Source organism: Phodopus roborovskii, unplaced genomic scaffold (assembly GCF_943737965.1).
Source record: "Phodopus roborovskii unplaced genomic scaffold, PHOROB, whole genome shotgun sequence".
Taxonomy (NCBI): domain Eukaryota; kingdom Metazoa; phylum Chordata; class Mammalia; order Rodentia; family Cricetidae; genus Phodopus; species Phodopus roborovskii.
In genome coordinates this window covers 4,877,004-4,892,166 of record NW_026126625.1, presented here as the reverse complement: position 1 = coordinate 4,892,166, position 15,163 = coordinate 4,877,004, and the positions used below count along the sequence as shown (strand labels likewise).

The 15,163-nt window shown below is 51.8% G+C and overlaps 2 protein-coding genes across 3 annotated transcripts in view; one reads left to right on the top strand and one right to left on the bottom strand.

Annotated features, from left to right (window-relative positions):
- The window catches only part of Aen (apoptosis enhancing nuclease), a 467,932-nt gene that overhangs the window by 215,095 nt on the left and 237,674 nt on the right, over positions 1–15,163 (bottom strand). The gene's annotated exons all lie outside the window — the stretch shown is intronic.
- Positions 799–14,793, top strand: Mfge8 (milk fat globule EGF and factor V/VIII domain containing). Of its 2 annotated transcripts, XM_051206588.1 has the most exons (10): positions 799–965; positions 3,873–3,995; positions 4,270–4,401; positions 6,242–6,427; positions 6,651–6,832; positions 7,200–7,355; positions 7,924–8,068; positions 12,241–12,425; positions 13,769–13,918; positions 14,020–14,793. In XM_051206588.1, exons 1-10 carry the CDS (start codon positions 893–895, stop codon positions 14,155–14,157), a joined length of 1,470 nt encoding a protein of 489 aa, XP_051062545.1. In that variant the 5' UTR covers positions 799–892; the 3' UTR covers positions 14,158–14,793. The 2 variants fall into 2 exon arrangements, with proteins under 2 accessions (XP_051062545.1, XP_051062546.1); XM_051206589.1 differs by lacking the exon at positions 6,242–6,427.

Here is a 15,163-nt window from a genome sequence, read left to right as displayed (position 1 = left end):
TTTGGTCTTTTCATCGTTTCTAAAGATGTTATGATGTCATAGTATGATATCATTTTGCACACATGCGTTTCTAATGGAATGGGTGTCTCTGAGCATAAGTGCTAGTCTTAAGGTGTTGCTATTTTGTCATTTTGAAAGATATTCCCAAATAAAGAGCTGGCTTCCATTCTGTCCAAGGGCGCATGTCTCAGCCTGTTGCCCCACAGCCTCCACTGTTAACAATTTGACACTTGCCAATCTGATAAAGGAAACACAGTACTCATTGTAATCTCCATTTGCTGTTCTCTTATTTCAAGTAAGCATTAGCATTTTAAGTCTAAACAGCGTTTAATTAATTAGATAACAAACAAACAAGTTTTGGAAACAGGGTCCCAGACTAACCTGAAATTCACTATAGGGCCCTCACTTGCATCCAACTGAACCTGGTGTCTGATCCTACTTCCCAAATACTGAGACTACAAGCATGAGACACCACGCCCGGATTATTTTATTTTAAATTTATCTTTGCTGGTTTGCAGATCGAATCCAGGGTCGCCAAGATGCTTAGGGAAGCACTACTACATCATTGAGCTATCTTTTAAATTCCTCCTGAGCGATTTTTCCCCCTGTCTAGTCCACTCAAGAAGCGTGGCCTGGCCTCTGGCTGAGAGCTGGCAGCCGGATGTAGGGCGTGGCTCGAGGGGAGGCTGAGACGCTGGACCCCCACTTCAGCCCTCCCTCTTCCCTCTGTGGTCTCGGAGCTCCGCCCAGAGCCCGCCTAGAGCTGGTCTGGGCGGAGCACGTGGGGAGTGGGCGGAGCCGAGAGCCTGATTTATTCCCGTGCGAGAGGCGCGGACACAGGAATCCGCAGGTCTCAGCTTCAGTGCGCGCGTTCTTTCCCGTGCCCCGCAGCATGCAGCTCTCCCGAGCGCTGGCCGCGCTGTGCGGCGTGTTACTTTGTGCCTCCGGCCTCTTCGCCGCGTCCGGTGAGTCCCCCGCGCCTCCCTTTGGGCCCCGCCCCTCTTCAGCCCGCTGCTCGGAAGTTCTCAGCGGCGCCCTCCCTCCACCCCTACTGTTGACAAACTTGAGCTAAGCCTGCGGGACCCGCGCCTGGGCTGCGCCTGGGTAGGAGAGGCGGACGTGTTCAGCCTCTGTGCTCTTTGCGCTGGGGCCTCGGGGCAGTGATGGTGGCTTGTGTACTGGACACCCGGTGACAGCCCTGCCTGCCCCAGGGATGTGACTTACACATAACAAAGGAATCCGCTGCGTCGTGCCTCTTTTTACCGCGTCTGTAAAATGAGGCCACCGAACTGTATTTGCTCTCCAGTCCTTTCGTTTGGGAGAGTCTAGGACTCTTGTAAGCAAACTTCTCCAACTAACGTTCCCAGCAGCTCTCTCCCCAACCCTCCTGGCTGAGAATCCAATAAACTTTTGCGCCCCACTTGTTGGTGTTTGTTCAGATAAGGGGAGAAATGACGGAGGAACCGATGCAAGAGACTGAGTTGTAGGTAGGGCTGGTCAGGAACTTAGAAAAGGGCTTCCTCCCACTCGGCTGGCCTTGGCTGTCTGCTTAATCTTCCCTAGCCTGCCTCCCCCGCTTTGAGGTCCCCGGTAGACATCTGGACCTCTTGCAGGATGCTGCTGGGGAGTTCATCTAAAGTAGGTTGTGCCTATGTGGGACAGGGTGAGCTCAGGGGCTCGTCAAGCAGCCCCTTCATCGTTTTCTCATAGAAACAGGTCTGGCCGAGGCAGGAGAGACCACAGCTGGGCCCAGCTCTGCCGTCTAACACAGGATCTGACCTCAGGGATGTAGCTGAAGGCATTGAGTGCTTCAAGCTTCCACATATTGGGAATTCCTGGTCCTACCTCTCAGCTGGAGGATGCTTAGGTCTCCTCTGACCCTTTCCACTTCCCCCAATCCTTCCCACAACCTGTGCCCTGACAGAATATCCCAGGGGACATTTCTTAGAGCAGTACCTTGATATCCCATAGCATTTGTAGAGGCACTAGGGTCTTATGTCTCACATGCAGGTGATCAGCCTCAGCCCCGGCGGTTACCACACCGGCAGCTGCTGGCCACCTTCCACTTTGCTTTCTTCTCCGAACCCCTGGTTTGATCCCGCATGCAGCTGTAAGGAAGGCTGGAAGAAGGGCCTTTGTTGGGACAGGGTGCCTAGGACTTGGCCATTCCGGAGCTTCCATGTGAGGCTGTGACTGTGCCCTTCCAGGTCAGAGGGGATTAACCTGCTATTTAAAGCTGATGACTAATAGTTCTGCCACAGAGCCTTTGGATCCCCAGGCCCTTGCTGAGGTGGAGCTATGTGGGCTGGTGCTCGTTAATGGTGTTCCTGTCTCCAGCTGGGGAGCCCAAGCTCCCTTGGGGCCTTGGATGGGCCACTGTGGGGAGGAGAAGAGGTCTCATAGGTTTGATTCTAGTACCAGGTTTGGGGTCTGGTCTAGTAGGATGCTAAGGTCCTGTAGGAACTGGGGGTACAGCGGACATGGCGGCTGTTCCCTGGTTGGTACTAGTGTCAGGACCGGGGACAAATGGGAGTAAGGTGAGCTGAGGCAGGGTGCCCCCAGACCCTTTCTGGATGTGGAGATGGGGAGGGTTTACCAGCTGCTTGGAGAGCTGCACGTAGTCCTTTGAATCACAGGCCAGGTGAGCTCAGCCCCACCCCACCCCTCCTGTGTTCTCCATCCTAGTGGACAGTGTACGTCTGTCACCTTCGGCTCTCCAAAGACTCTGGTGTCCCTTCCAGCCTTCCCCCAACTCTTCAGTCCATGCTCTATGGGGTCTTTCAGATTCCCCAGTTTCCGTTTCCTTTGCCCTAATGTGCTTTCTTACCATTCAACCTGTGGGCTTTACCTGCTGCTGCCAGGCCACCTACCCTTCCTGGGCCTTTCAGCCTTCTCATGGGGGTTTCAGGGTTCCTCCTTTCCAACTTGGATCTGGCTTCAGCGGTTGTGTGTAGGGTGGCAGAGAGACACAGAGAGACAGAGAGACAGACTTGTTAGCCAATTCTGGAGGGGCTTAAGGAAGTCTGAAAAGCTATCAACTGATGGCAGCATATTGTCTAAACAAACATGTCACTCTTAAAGTCCCTGTGAGCCTGGCCTAAGTTCAGTCACATCCGGACTGACATGCCATGTTCTCAGTGTATCTGCTTCTCTCTAGAATATTCGTTTCTCATTTGACAGCTCGTCATCCTTCCCATTCTGTCTTTTAAAAAGAAGTTTGCATTATTGTCTGTGTTTGCGTGTGAGCCCTAGTGTGTTACATGTGCACCACTTGCATGCAGGAGCCTTCAGCGTTCAGAAGAAGATGCAAGCCCCCTGAAACAGAAGTTATAGGTGATTGTAAGCCATGGTGTGGGTGTGTGTTGGGAACTGAACTAGGGTTTTCCACCAGAGCAGTAATTGCTCTTAATCTCTCAGCCATCTCTCTAGCTCCCTGCTTTAGTTTTAATTAAGATTTGTTTTATTTTTTAAAAAAGACGATGTGCAGCTGTCCCTGGTTAGATGTGTGCATGTGAGTACAGTGCCTGAGAAGGCTGAAGATGATGGATCCCCTGGAGCTGGAGTTAGAGGCGGTTGTGAGCTGCCTGCTGTGGGTATTGGGATCCAAACCCCAGTTCTCCAGAAAATCAGCAAGTGCTTTTAGCCTGAGCTGTTTCTCTAGCCTTGTTTTCCTTTTTTGGTAGTGCTTAGGATTGAACCCAGGGCTTTGCACATGTTAGGCAAGAGCTCTGCCTTTGCATTTCATCCCCAGTCCCTGGCTTCTTGAGGGTAGGATAACAGCTAACCCCTCTTTCAGGAGTCTAGCATGTGCACGTGGTAGCTGAACTCCAAGTGTTTACCAAGTGCTCAGGTTTGCACTGTTGTTGTTGCAGGTGACTTCTGTGACTCCAGCCTGTGCCTGAATGGTGGGACCTGTTTGCTGGGGCAAGACGATGACTTCTACTGCCTCTGTCCCGAGGGCTTCACAGGCCTTGTGTGCAATGAGACTGAGAAAGGTACCTGCTCCCAGTGGCCTGCCTCCCCTTCCTCTTCCAAAGTGGGTAGCCCTTGTTCCAGTAAAAACTCTCAGCTGCTTGGAAAAGTCAGCACTGCCAGTATTTGCTCAAAGTCATCTTTGCGGTGACTCTGTTAGGTCCAGGATGATTGGGGTAGGGAAGAAAAGGGGCTGATTTGGATGGATGCAGTGAGGCTGGTTACATTCTGCTCTTTAGTCTGTTCCCAGCCCTTTTTTTGACCACCTGTCCTTTTCATCTGCCTCCTTGCTTCCAGGACCCTGCTTCCCAAACCCTTGCTACAATGATGCAAAATGCCAAGTGATTGAGGACACACATCGAGGAGACATCTTCACTCAGTATATCTGCCTGTGCTCTCTGGGCTACTCAGGCACCCACTGTGAGATCAGTGAGTACCAGGGGTCTGTAGCTGGGCACAGGCACTTGTGGCGAGCCTTCCTCTGGAAGCTGAGGATTGGGCAGAACAGCAGTGAGGATCCTGTTGTCCCCTCCTAGACTTAAGGTCAGGCTTTGTCTCCTGGGACTTGAGGTCAGGGCTGGTGTTACTGCAGGGGAATTAGAGGGTGGTGACCCTGAGGCAATGGGAATGCCACTTCCCAAGTCCATGAGTCAGAGACATACAGTGTCAGAGTTGCATCTCGGGACTTTCTCGCCAGTGAAAAGAAACACACATGTTTTTTATCTTGGAGCCCAGAAACTCAGTGAATCAGGTTTGGGTCCTGTGGTCTTCTCACAGGGGTCAGGGAGGAGGGGGAGGTCTGGGCAGGCTGGGTTGTCCTGTGCCATAGGAAGGCTAGAGGCCTGGCTTAGGGGGAGGAGCTGACCCTGTCTGACCTGTTTGGCTGTCCCCTGGGCCCCAGAGTGGCCTGGCTGAGTGCCAGTAGTTAACATTGCTGGCAGTAGTTCTCCATGCTGCCCCCAACTCTGCCCCAAGCATACCAGGGCCTTTCTTACCCTCTCTGTGACATGGGAAGGGCTGTGTTCAGGCAAGGGGAGAGAGGAATGGTGGAGTGTGTGTGTGTCTGTGTGTGTGTGTCTGTCTGTGTCTGTGTGTGCCTGTGTCTGTGTGTAGTAGGGGTTGTTCACAGCTATCCAGGTCAGGCAGTGGACATCCTGGAGGGGAGGGGGCAGACAGTGTGTTGGACTTTGAAGTTTGCTGACCTATAGGTCAGCTGGGCTAGCTATGTGGGGGTCCCAGGATGGATGTGGCCAGAGTACCTGGATGCCCCTGACTTAGGAGGAGACAGAGCAAAGGTCTGGTCTAGAAGAGTAAACTAAAGCCAGATGAGTTTGAGATCCTTACCCAGGTGGATGGGGGAACTCTGGGTTGCTAAGGCCTGGGTGGAGCCAGGTAAGCCAGCTAATTACTGGGTGGGAGTCAAGCTAACCATGGTGTACTCGTGTGGGAATTAGCTACCAAGCCTTCCCTGGGCTGCCAGGTCTAGAGTTGGCTCTAGGCCTTATGGTAGCACCTGGAACAGAGAAGAGGGTAGGTGGGTGCCCACATAGGGCTGCAGGGGTGAGGGGCACAGAGGAACCTCACACTCCCTTGTTTATTACATTGTTTCTGACGCTGCACCTTTGGGTCCCTCGGGTGTGGATATGGTGGGTGTGATACCCATCAGTAGGCTAACCTGGCCCAGATTAGGTTGTCCAGCTCCGTGTGGTGTCTTAACTTCTCTCTAAGATTGGTAGAACCTACCCAGCGTGCTGGAATTCTGTATGTTGTCCCTGGGTTCTCCTGGCAGCAGAAGCCTGGGCATCACCATGGGTATCCAGAGGTATGGAAAGGCCCTCTTGCCAGCAGGCTTGATCACTATCCCTAGTTTCTGGTGCCACTTGATGGTGACACAGAGGTGATGTAGCTATGGCTGGGGACACATTCACAGATGGGTGGTTGGAGGTGCAAATGCTTAGAAGAAAGCAGAGTGGTATTCATCCTCTCCCCAGAAAACTGCTGGGGAGATTCTAGGAAGTACCACATCAAGTCGGGCATGATGCCAAAAGCCTATGATTGGCGCTGAGGCAGGAGAAATCACAAGTCTAAGGCCAGAGTGGGCAGCTGAGAGAGAGAGAGAGAGAGACTTGTCTCCAAACAATAAGGACTAGGGATATAGCTCAGTGGTAGAGCCTTGCCCAGCATGCCCACTACACACACACACTGAGAAGATGAAGACAAGACATCTTCAAAAGATGTAGAGTACCTTTGCTGTTTGCTACTGTCCAAGGCATCTCCTATTCTGAAGCCACACCTGAACAAGCCATAGCTGGGGTGTTGAAGAGGAAGTTACCCTGGTCTTCGATTCTACCAGTGAATGATACCATCTACTACAACCTGGAAGAAGACTACCTGTCCACCACAGCTGTCCCCAACCCGGTCCCCAACCCTGGTCTTTCCAACAGACTAGCCTCCAGTGAGTCATCTCTGCTGACCCCATCTGTCCTGTGCCTGCCATGCCATCTACTCTTCTTGGTGTCGGTGTTCCTCGGTGTTACGTGCTCTGAGTGAGGGTCTGAGGTTCTCTCTGTCTCTAGGTCCTCATCGGAGGTCACACTTTGTTTTCCCTCTTGTCCTGTGGTCATAGCTGGGCTCTGGAATGTTGCTTTAGGTACCTGATGGTCTCTCTGTCCCTACAGGTTGTACCACAAAGCTGGGCATGGAAGGGGGCGCCATTGCTAACTCACAGATTTCTGCCTCATCCGTGCATGTGGGTTTCCTGGGCATTCAGCGCTGGGGCCCGGAGTTGGCTCGTCTGCACCGCTCGGGGCTGGTCAATGCATGGACAGCCAGTGACTATGACAGCAAGCCCTGGATCCAGGTAGGAAGAAGATGCAGGGCAGAATGATTGGGAAGGTAGAGAGGTGAATGCAGATGCATTGGGGGCTCAGAACCTGATCCATGAAGGATGATAGGTGACCATGAGTGAAGTGCCTGTATATGGAGGGCAGCCTTGGGCCAGTAGCAGGTGGACAGAGGATGAGGAGAGATGGTCTTATTTGGTGGAGGGGCTTGGGTATCCATAGGCCTTTGGGGAGTCTTGACACTCAAGGGCTTTGTAGAGACAGGGAACAGAACCTCAGAGGAGAAAGCCAGCTCCTTGGAGAAGGAACTCATGAGCTAGACGGTTGGATTTGAATGGGAAGAACTGGATAATGAGGGAACCACCTTTCTCACCCGGGGTCCAGGTGAACCTTCTGCGGAAGATGCGGGTGTCTGGCGTGATCACGCAGGGTGCCAGCCGTGCAGGGAAGGCAGAGTATCTACAGACCTTCAAGGTGGCTTACAGCCTCGATGGTCGCAAGTTCCAGTTTATCCAGAATGCAAGTGGATCTGGAGACAAGGTGGGCCTAAAGAAGGGGCTACTGAAGTCAGCACCCCTAAGAAGAGTCTAGCATTGACTGAGAAGCAAGAGCACCTTGGGTGATAGGGCTGAGTTGGTACCTAGAAATGGACAGACCCAGATTGTATTCATGTTCTCTGGTTACAGAGATATCGCCTAATAGTAGTACCATGATCTGGTAAGTGGTAGAGCTGGGCTTCATTCCAAACTTTTCAGGGTGACGGTATACAGTTGTGAAGATACAATTACCAGGTATACAGATACCATACAGGCCTGTATTTCTGTCTGTTAGAAAATTGTTACCATGAAGTCTTTTGAGAACACATGCAGAAGTGCTCTGGTTAGCCCTGTGTGAACAGGGTTTTATGCCTGGGACCTGTGGCGACCAAGAGAGGTGTGAGAAGGACATGTCTTGAAGGTGGTGTAGTGGCAAAGCAAGGGCTGTAGGCTGGGTCCCTGTGGACTCTGTCCTTCCAGACTTATGCTGGCCTCTTGGGCCTGAAGAGGAAGATGCCCAGGAGCGGCCAGCAAACCTGTTTCCTTCTCCAGCCCTACCCCTTCCCTTCCAGGAGTTTTTGGGGAACGTGGACAACAATGGCCTGAAGGTTAACATGTTCAGTCCCTCTCTGGAGGCACAGTACATCAGACTGTACCCTGGTTCGTGCTACCGAGCCTGCACCCTTCGCTTCGAGCTCCTGGGCTGTGAGTTGAATGGTGAGTGCTGACGTGGTCTTCTCTGCCCCGACTTTGTGAGCTGCTCGGGGACTACCGTGGAGAGTGGCCCACATAGTCCTGCCTAGGTGTCTGCGCTGTGTGCTGTCTGCCAGTCCATTGCTCTGGGCATTTTGGATGGGCCTTTTTCCCTTCTCAGTAGTTCTGTTTATTTTGTTTCCTGGTGCTTCTAGAACAGGCAGTGAGTTCCATGATTGCAGGGAATTGTTTTCTTTGTTGCTGTGTTTCCAGGGCCTCAAACATGTGGGTGCTTAGTAAATCTTTGATGAGGGGTGAATGAATGAATGAATGAGTGAGTGAATGAATTATTCATCCAAGATACCACCTGGGAGGTGTAAGCATAGTGCTTTTCCTTCAGGCATCTGCCACCTTCACTGAGCAGTCATGTAGGTGCTTCAGACACCAAAGAGGGACCAAAAAGGGACAGGTTGTTGCTGAGCCAGGGAGATTACCCTCTGAAGAGGTCCAGCTGATTCCGGATTGCCATCTAGTTCAGGACCTGTCTTTTTTGAGGCCTGTTTCTCTTTGCAGCCACAGTGCCATCTGCTGGTTACCTGGGGTAACTAATGCTGTTTCTGCTGGCCTGCAGAACTCATCTTTGTAAGCCTGCTGACTGTGCCTCTTTTCCCTATTAATGGCACTGTTTCCTGTTCATTTTAGATACCACCCAATACCACCAAGACTGAGTTCTGCTCGTCACTAGGTTTTTTTTTTTTCCTTTTCCGAAGTGCTCGATTGTGAATGCTAGTGACGCATTCCACCACCGAACCATACCCAAGCCATGGCCTTCTTTTGTTTTGTTTTGCTTTTTGAGACAGGGTCTCTTTACATAGCCCTGACCATCCTGGAACTCACTCTGTAGACCAGGCTGTTCTCAAACTCACAGAGATCCGCCTGCCTCTGCCTCCTGAGTGCTGTGATTAAAGGCCTGTGCTGGTAAACCCAGTCCCCTCCCCCTACAGTATGGAGTTAAGCTAGTATGCTTCTATTATTACCAAACTTAGGGTCACAGTCTGTACCATAGGAAGCCATAATTGGCCACCTGTCCTCAAGAAGCCAGTTGAAACAGCCAATTTAGTAGTAAAAAGTAGGAGGAGATTTAGTCAATGGCCATATGAGAGAAGATGGAGAAAGATCCAGCGATCCCCTCAAGTCCATCTTGGGATCCTGAAGTGAGTTTAAAGTTTAAATAGAGGGCCAGGGACATGCACATCTAAGCAGTCTTGAGGCCTGGACTCGCCCACCGTTTGTTGACTCATCGTTGTCTGGGCTTCTGTCTCACTCTGGTCTGACAAGCTGGTAGGATGTGTAAAATCTTTTTTTAGGGAGGCACACTCCCCCTCTCATTCCCTTTTCTTCTCCCAGCATGGGGTTCCTGGGGAAGCTTGCATTTCTTGGTGTCCATTGTTTCAGTAGTCAGATGGAGAGATAGCCCTTTGGGTCTCATAGTTGCCAGGGTAGTGAAGCTGGGAGTGTTTTAGGGCTCAGAGAGGGGCAAGCTGAGCCTCACACTGCTGAGCAGACTGTGCCGTTGGTTCCCTCCTGGCCTGGCCCACCTTTCTCTGTGACCCAGCCTGTCAACTGGAGAGTGCTGATGCACATGTGGGTGGAGTGAGGCCCAGGTGTCTTGGGAACACACAAGGCTCCCCACAGTAGGGTTGTTACTTTTAGCAGACAGTATCTTTGCCGACTTGACTTTAATTTAGACATTTCATAAGTTTCCCCTGAATATCTAGATTTAAGGAACAATACAAGAGAGACCTTTGACCCCATGAAATTCTCTCAAGGGAGTTGAGATGAGATTAGCAGATAAAAGGAAGGTCAGGAGCTGGGCAAGATGGCTCAGCGGTTAAAAGCACCTGCTGCTTTTCTGGAGGACCTGGCTTTGGTTCCGGGCACCTACATCAGGTGGCTCACATGGTGAGTAAGGCCTGTTCTGATGGGTCCAGCGCTGTCTTCTGGCCTCTCTGGGTACTGCACACACATGCATTGTTTACACATGCACTTAGCCACACGAACAAATAAATAAATACGGTACATATAACAAACAGACAAATAAAATAAATAAAAGGGCAAAGGTCAGCTAGCAGCAAGAACTCTGGAGGAGGGAGTGGTGGTGATGGGGGCAGTGTGGGGATTCTTCAGCTGGAGAGCTGGTCTCAGGGAGATCATAGAATGTTCTAGGTGGAGAATTACAAGGACAAAGGTGGGGCTTGTTGGAGGATAACAGAGATGCAGGGGCTAGATGCTCCATGTGCAGGGAGGCTTGGAGATGGCGAATACAGGGGTCAGTGTTTCAGTAGCATCTTCTAGCTCTACCCTGGACAGGGTTTTTAATTTCACGTTTCCAGTGTTTGATGACCGAAGCCAGGGCAGACACTCTGCTACTGAGATACGCCCTGGCGTCTCTTGAATGTTTCTGAGACAGGGTCTTGCTATACAGCCCAGGTTGGCCTAATCGTGCACCTCTTCTGCCTCAGCTTGACGAGTGCTAGGACCACAGAAATGCACACCGTTTCTGGCCTGCTTGTTTGTAAGACTGCCTGTGTTCTCTGAGGAGAGCAGCAGAGGGCCCTGTGTCACAGAGGAGGAAGAGGTTGACTTGCAGAGAGGGCAAGGATTTCTGCATTTCCCAAGGCCATACATAATCTGCAGTTTGCTTTCCAGGAGACCCTGGACACAGGGGTGGTTGTCCAGGGTATACCCCAAGGGGATGAGGAGAATGAGTGGTCTCTGCAAAGCAACCCCAGGCAGTGGCCACCTCAGAATATCCCTGTCCTGGACCCAAAGGATGAATGAGCTCACAGCCCAGGGACCTTTGTGGGAGCAGGATGATGCCCCCCTGGCCTCTGCCTTCTGTAGAAGGTGGCTCAGCAGTCATGTCAGCATGATTGGGGGGAAAGTAACAGGCAGGCATTTGAGGGATAGAGGGAATGGACTTCCCAGATGGAAGTGTGGCTCTTCAGGTTCCCTGTCCCATTCAACTCCTTAGGTTGTGGGGTGGGGAGGCAGCCAGATATGAGAGAGACATTATCCTCCTAGGAGTTCACTTCCTGCTCAACCTTTACCTGTTCAGCCATTCCTGAGAGTGACCCTGGGGGCAGAGTGAGGAAACAAAGGACGCTCTCTCTGGGTATGCATACCAGCAAGCTAGAAATGTTGGGGTGTGCCAAGTCCCTTTACTGGATCTTAAGGAGTGCTTTTGGGAAGATACAGAAGCAGCCCCAACTCCAAGAATCCCCGGGCCTCACTAGCTGTTGTAGGGTAAGAGTGTTTGCTACACATTGCTGGATGGGCCCATATGGGCCTTTACGGGTCTAACATGAGGGATGATACCGCATTTGTGGTCAGGATCGTGCGTGTGAGATGTGGGCACAGTGTGCAATGCTTCTCTGCCTCACATCTATGTATAGAGTGAGGTTTTTGATAGCTCCTTGTTCAGTGTTGAAAGTAAATCCACGATGGCAGGAAGCACCCAGGCATGTGAGGTATCTGACTTACCTGTGTTCAGAGGGAAAAGTGCTATGAGTATGGCCAGGTCCAGGTCAGGAGTCTTGGGTGAAATTCTAGGTGCCAGCTGGGGTTGGGGTAGGGGTTGGAGCTGAGTGACAGTGGGGGAGCAATTGAGGGCTAGACAGTGGTTGGCCTTGGAAGGCAGGTAGGACTTCCTTTGTGCAACAAGCTGGGCATGATGGCTTTGTCCCAGCTTTTTGGAAGCTGAAGCTTCCTTTAGTTTCCAGATAGGGTTTCTCTATGTTACCCTGGCTGTTGTGGAAACTGGGGGAATCTCTTGAGCCTAGGAGTTTAAAGGCCAGTTTGGGAAATAGAGCTAGACTCCGCTCAAAAGACAAAACCAGAAGCTGGCTTGTAACTCCGTGAGAGTGCTTAGAAGAAGCTGCGGCTTCTGTCCCCCATAACTTGGGGGTGGCAGGGCATGCCTTCGATCTAGAGGTGCAGGTGAGGATCAGACAAGACATTCAAGGTCGTCCTCGACTACACAGTGAGTTTAAGCCAGCCGGGGCTATATGAAATACTGTCTCAAAAACCAAACCAAACCCAAACTGGACCAAAATAAACGCTGCTAAGGAACCACAGCCCTTTCTCCTTTATTGTCCGTGTCTGCACATACTGGTAACACTCCCATTTGCCCACAGGATGTTCTGAGCCCCTGGGCCTGAAGAATAACTCTATTCCCGACAGCAAGATCACAGCTTCCAGCAGCTACAAGACTTGGAACCTGCGTGCCTTTGGCTGGTACCCCCACTATGGGAGGCTCGACATGCAGGGCAAGATCAATGCCTGGACTGCCCAGACTAACAGCAACAAGGAGTGGCTGCAGGTGGGAGTGGGTGGGACTGGCGACCTCTGCTAGCCCGGCCTCCTCTTCTGCAATGCCTGTTCCTGGAAAGCCTACATTTTCTTGCTTTTTCTCTTTTTAACTCCCATGCTTCCATTTTCCTCTTGATCCTGCTTCCACCAAGGCCCCGAGTGGAAAAGGGGTGTGAATGTGCACATGCACACATGCATGCACTCACACTCTCGGGAGCAGCTCCATCCCTATCAGCTGCCACATACATGTTTGGCAAGGCTTGCCAGGGGACAGCGGGCAGGATGGCTCTCAGATGGCACTTTAGGACCTCACCCCTTGAGCAAAGCACTCAGTGGGAAATCTTAGAGGGGGTGAAAACCAGAGGTCAGGGTTGCAGATGGGGAAACTGAGTCCTGGCAGGGCCAGGGGAAAACACTTGACTATAGGCCAGGGTGCTCATTAGGACTTCGTTTCCTTGGGCTCTGTCTCAGGACCACATCAGGCTCCAGGACCCCTGGCAGGTTTCAGAAGCAGTTCCCGCCCCTTGCAGCCTGTCTTCTCTCAGCCTGTCCGTTATACCCCAGTGTACATCTGAGCTGCTGAGTTGGCCAGGCCCGGACCTCTGAAATATACGTCACTGAGCTTTATTGGCGTTAAACTGGATTGCTGGAGTTCATGTGTTCAAGTGTATTATTTATGCACTTTTATATATTTTTTTATGTTGCATTTGTGTGTTAGAACTCAGGGCTTGGGTATGATAGACCAGTGCTCTGTCACTGAACTATATCCCATTTTGAGAATTTGAGATAGGGTGTTGCGATTTAGCCCAGGCTGGCCTCCCAAGCGCTAGGGCTACAGGTGGCATAAAGCCATGCATGGCTTTATGTTCACTTTATAGATGAGTGTCTTAGTTAAGATTATTATTGCTGTGATGAAACACCATGACCCAAAAAATCAAGTTGGGGAGGAAAGGGTTTATTTGGCTTACGCTTCCATATTGGAAGGAAGTCAGCACAGGAACCCAAACAGGCTGGAACCTGGAGGCAGGAGCTGATGCAGAGGCCATGGAGGGATGCTGCTTAACTGACATGCTCTTTATGTTTACACATCCTGTTTTCTTATAGAACTCAGGACCACTGGCCCAGGGATGGCATCACCCACAATGGGCTGGGTCCTCCCCCAACTGTCACTAATTGAGAAAATGCCTTACAGCTGGATTTTATGGAGCCATTTCCTTAACTGAGGCTCCCTGCGTTCAGATAACTAGCATGTCAAGTTGACTTAAGAGGAAATAGGCTGATAGGTCGTGCCCTAATGTTGCCCCTTTCCCCTTCCTGAAGAGGCTCCAAGCTAGAACCCTGTTTTTTCTGCAGGTTGACCTGGGCACTCCGAGGCAAGTGACAGGAATCATCACCCAGGGGGCCCGTGACTTTGGCCAGGTCCAGTATGTGGCATCCTACAAGGTGTCCCACAGCAATGACGGTGTGCAGTGGACCATATATAAGGAACAAGGAACAGACAAGGTGGGTGTCCCGTCTAGCTGCAATTCCTGGGATACTGCAGGGTTCTGAGGGGTGGGGAGGGGGAGACTATGGAGTACTCCTGACATGCCTGTTGTTTTCAGGTCTTCCAAGGCAACTCGGACAACAACTCACACAAGAAGAACATTTTTGAGACGCCCTTCATGGCTCGCTACGTGCGTGTCCTTCCTGTGTCCTGGCATAAACGCATCACTCTGCGTCTGGAGCTGCTAGGCTGTTAGTCCTCAGTCCTTCCAGCCCAAAGGACCTGAAGGGCCAGAGGCTGAGGCCTCCCTGCCCCCCCTGCCTCCCGGGCCTGCTGCCTCTGTGGCTGGCTGCCTTCTCAGCCCTTCCTCTTGATTGGACTGAGGCTGGAGGCAGGAGGGGAGATAGGGTACCAGACTTGCCCTTCACCTTTTCCTCGCCCTGCAGCCTCCACAGGCCTCCTGCTGAGCCCCTTTTCTCAGGCATTCTGGGGAGTTGGATGGGTCTGAGATGAATGGGGAAGAAAACTAAAGTCCGGGTATGTGGACTTTACCTTTTCTCTACCAATTGCCCCAAGTCCTAACCTCCCTGCCAGGGGTTGACTCAAGACTAAAGGGACCTCTGGTTTCCTGTCCCTCTCTGCACACCACACATTCTTCCGTGTTCCATTCCAGGCCTCCAGGAGGCCCATGCCTGCTTGCTACCCTTTGGGTCACCTTATCTCTTATCTCCTGAGACCCCTCTTGACTCTTGCTCTGGAGCCCCAGATGACAAGGGTACTGTTGGGACTGGAGAGGCAGGCAGGCTCTGGCTGGTTGGCTAGCTGGCTGTGGGGCCTCTGCTGGCTTGCTACTCGAGGCAGACTCCAAAATACACTGTGTTCCTCACCAGAACTTAAGTGTTTCTTGTCCATGCCAGACTGCTGTTCTCTGCCCCCTTCCCTACCCCTGTCCTCCAGTGCCCAATACTCTTACGTCACTTGCCAGGCTGAAAATAGCTTGAGAGCGGGAGTGGGAGACTGGGGATGGGGTGGGGTTAGGAGTAGGCTTCTCTCTCCTCCAGTCCAGAATCACATCTTTCCCTGTCTCTATCTCCATACTGCTCTGGGTCTGGCCTTCACCTGGTGAAGGGCCCGGAGGGCCTGGCAGATCCGAGGTGCCTGTGAATGCCCCCTGCCCACACTAAGAAGGTGGTTCAGGCCTGGCTACTGGCTTCTTTGGCAGTTTCCATTTTCTTTGTAATGCCAGTGCTGGCCTGGAGAAG

Bases quoted from the DNA above. Each gene is read 5' to 3' on its own strand.
- Mfge8 (XM_051206588.1), top strand. From the start codon at position 893: ATGCAGCTCTCCCGAGCGCTGGCCGCGCTGTGCGGCGTGTTACTTTGT. The intron at 3,996-4,269 runs GTACCTGCTCCC...CCTTGCTTCCAG, and splicing joins GTGCAATGAGACTGAGAAAG to GACCCTGCTTCCCAAACCCT. The intron at 6,428-6,650 runs GTGAGTCATCTC...CTGTCCCTACAG, and splicing joins TTCCAACAGACTAGCCTCCA to GTTGTACCACAAAGCTGGGC.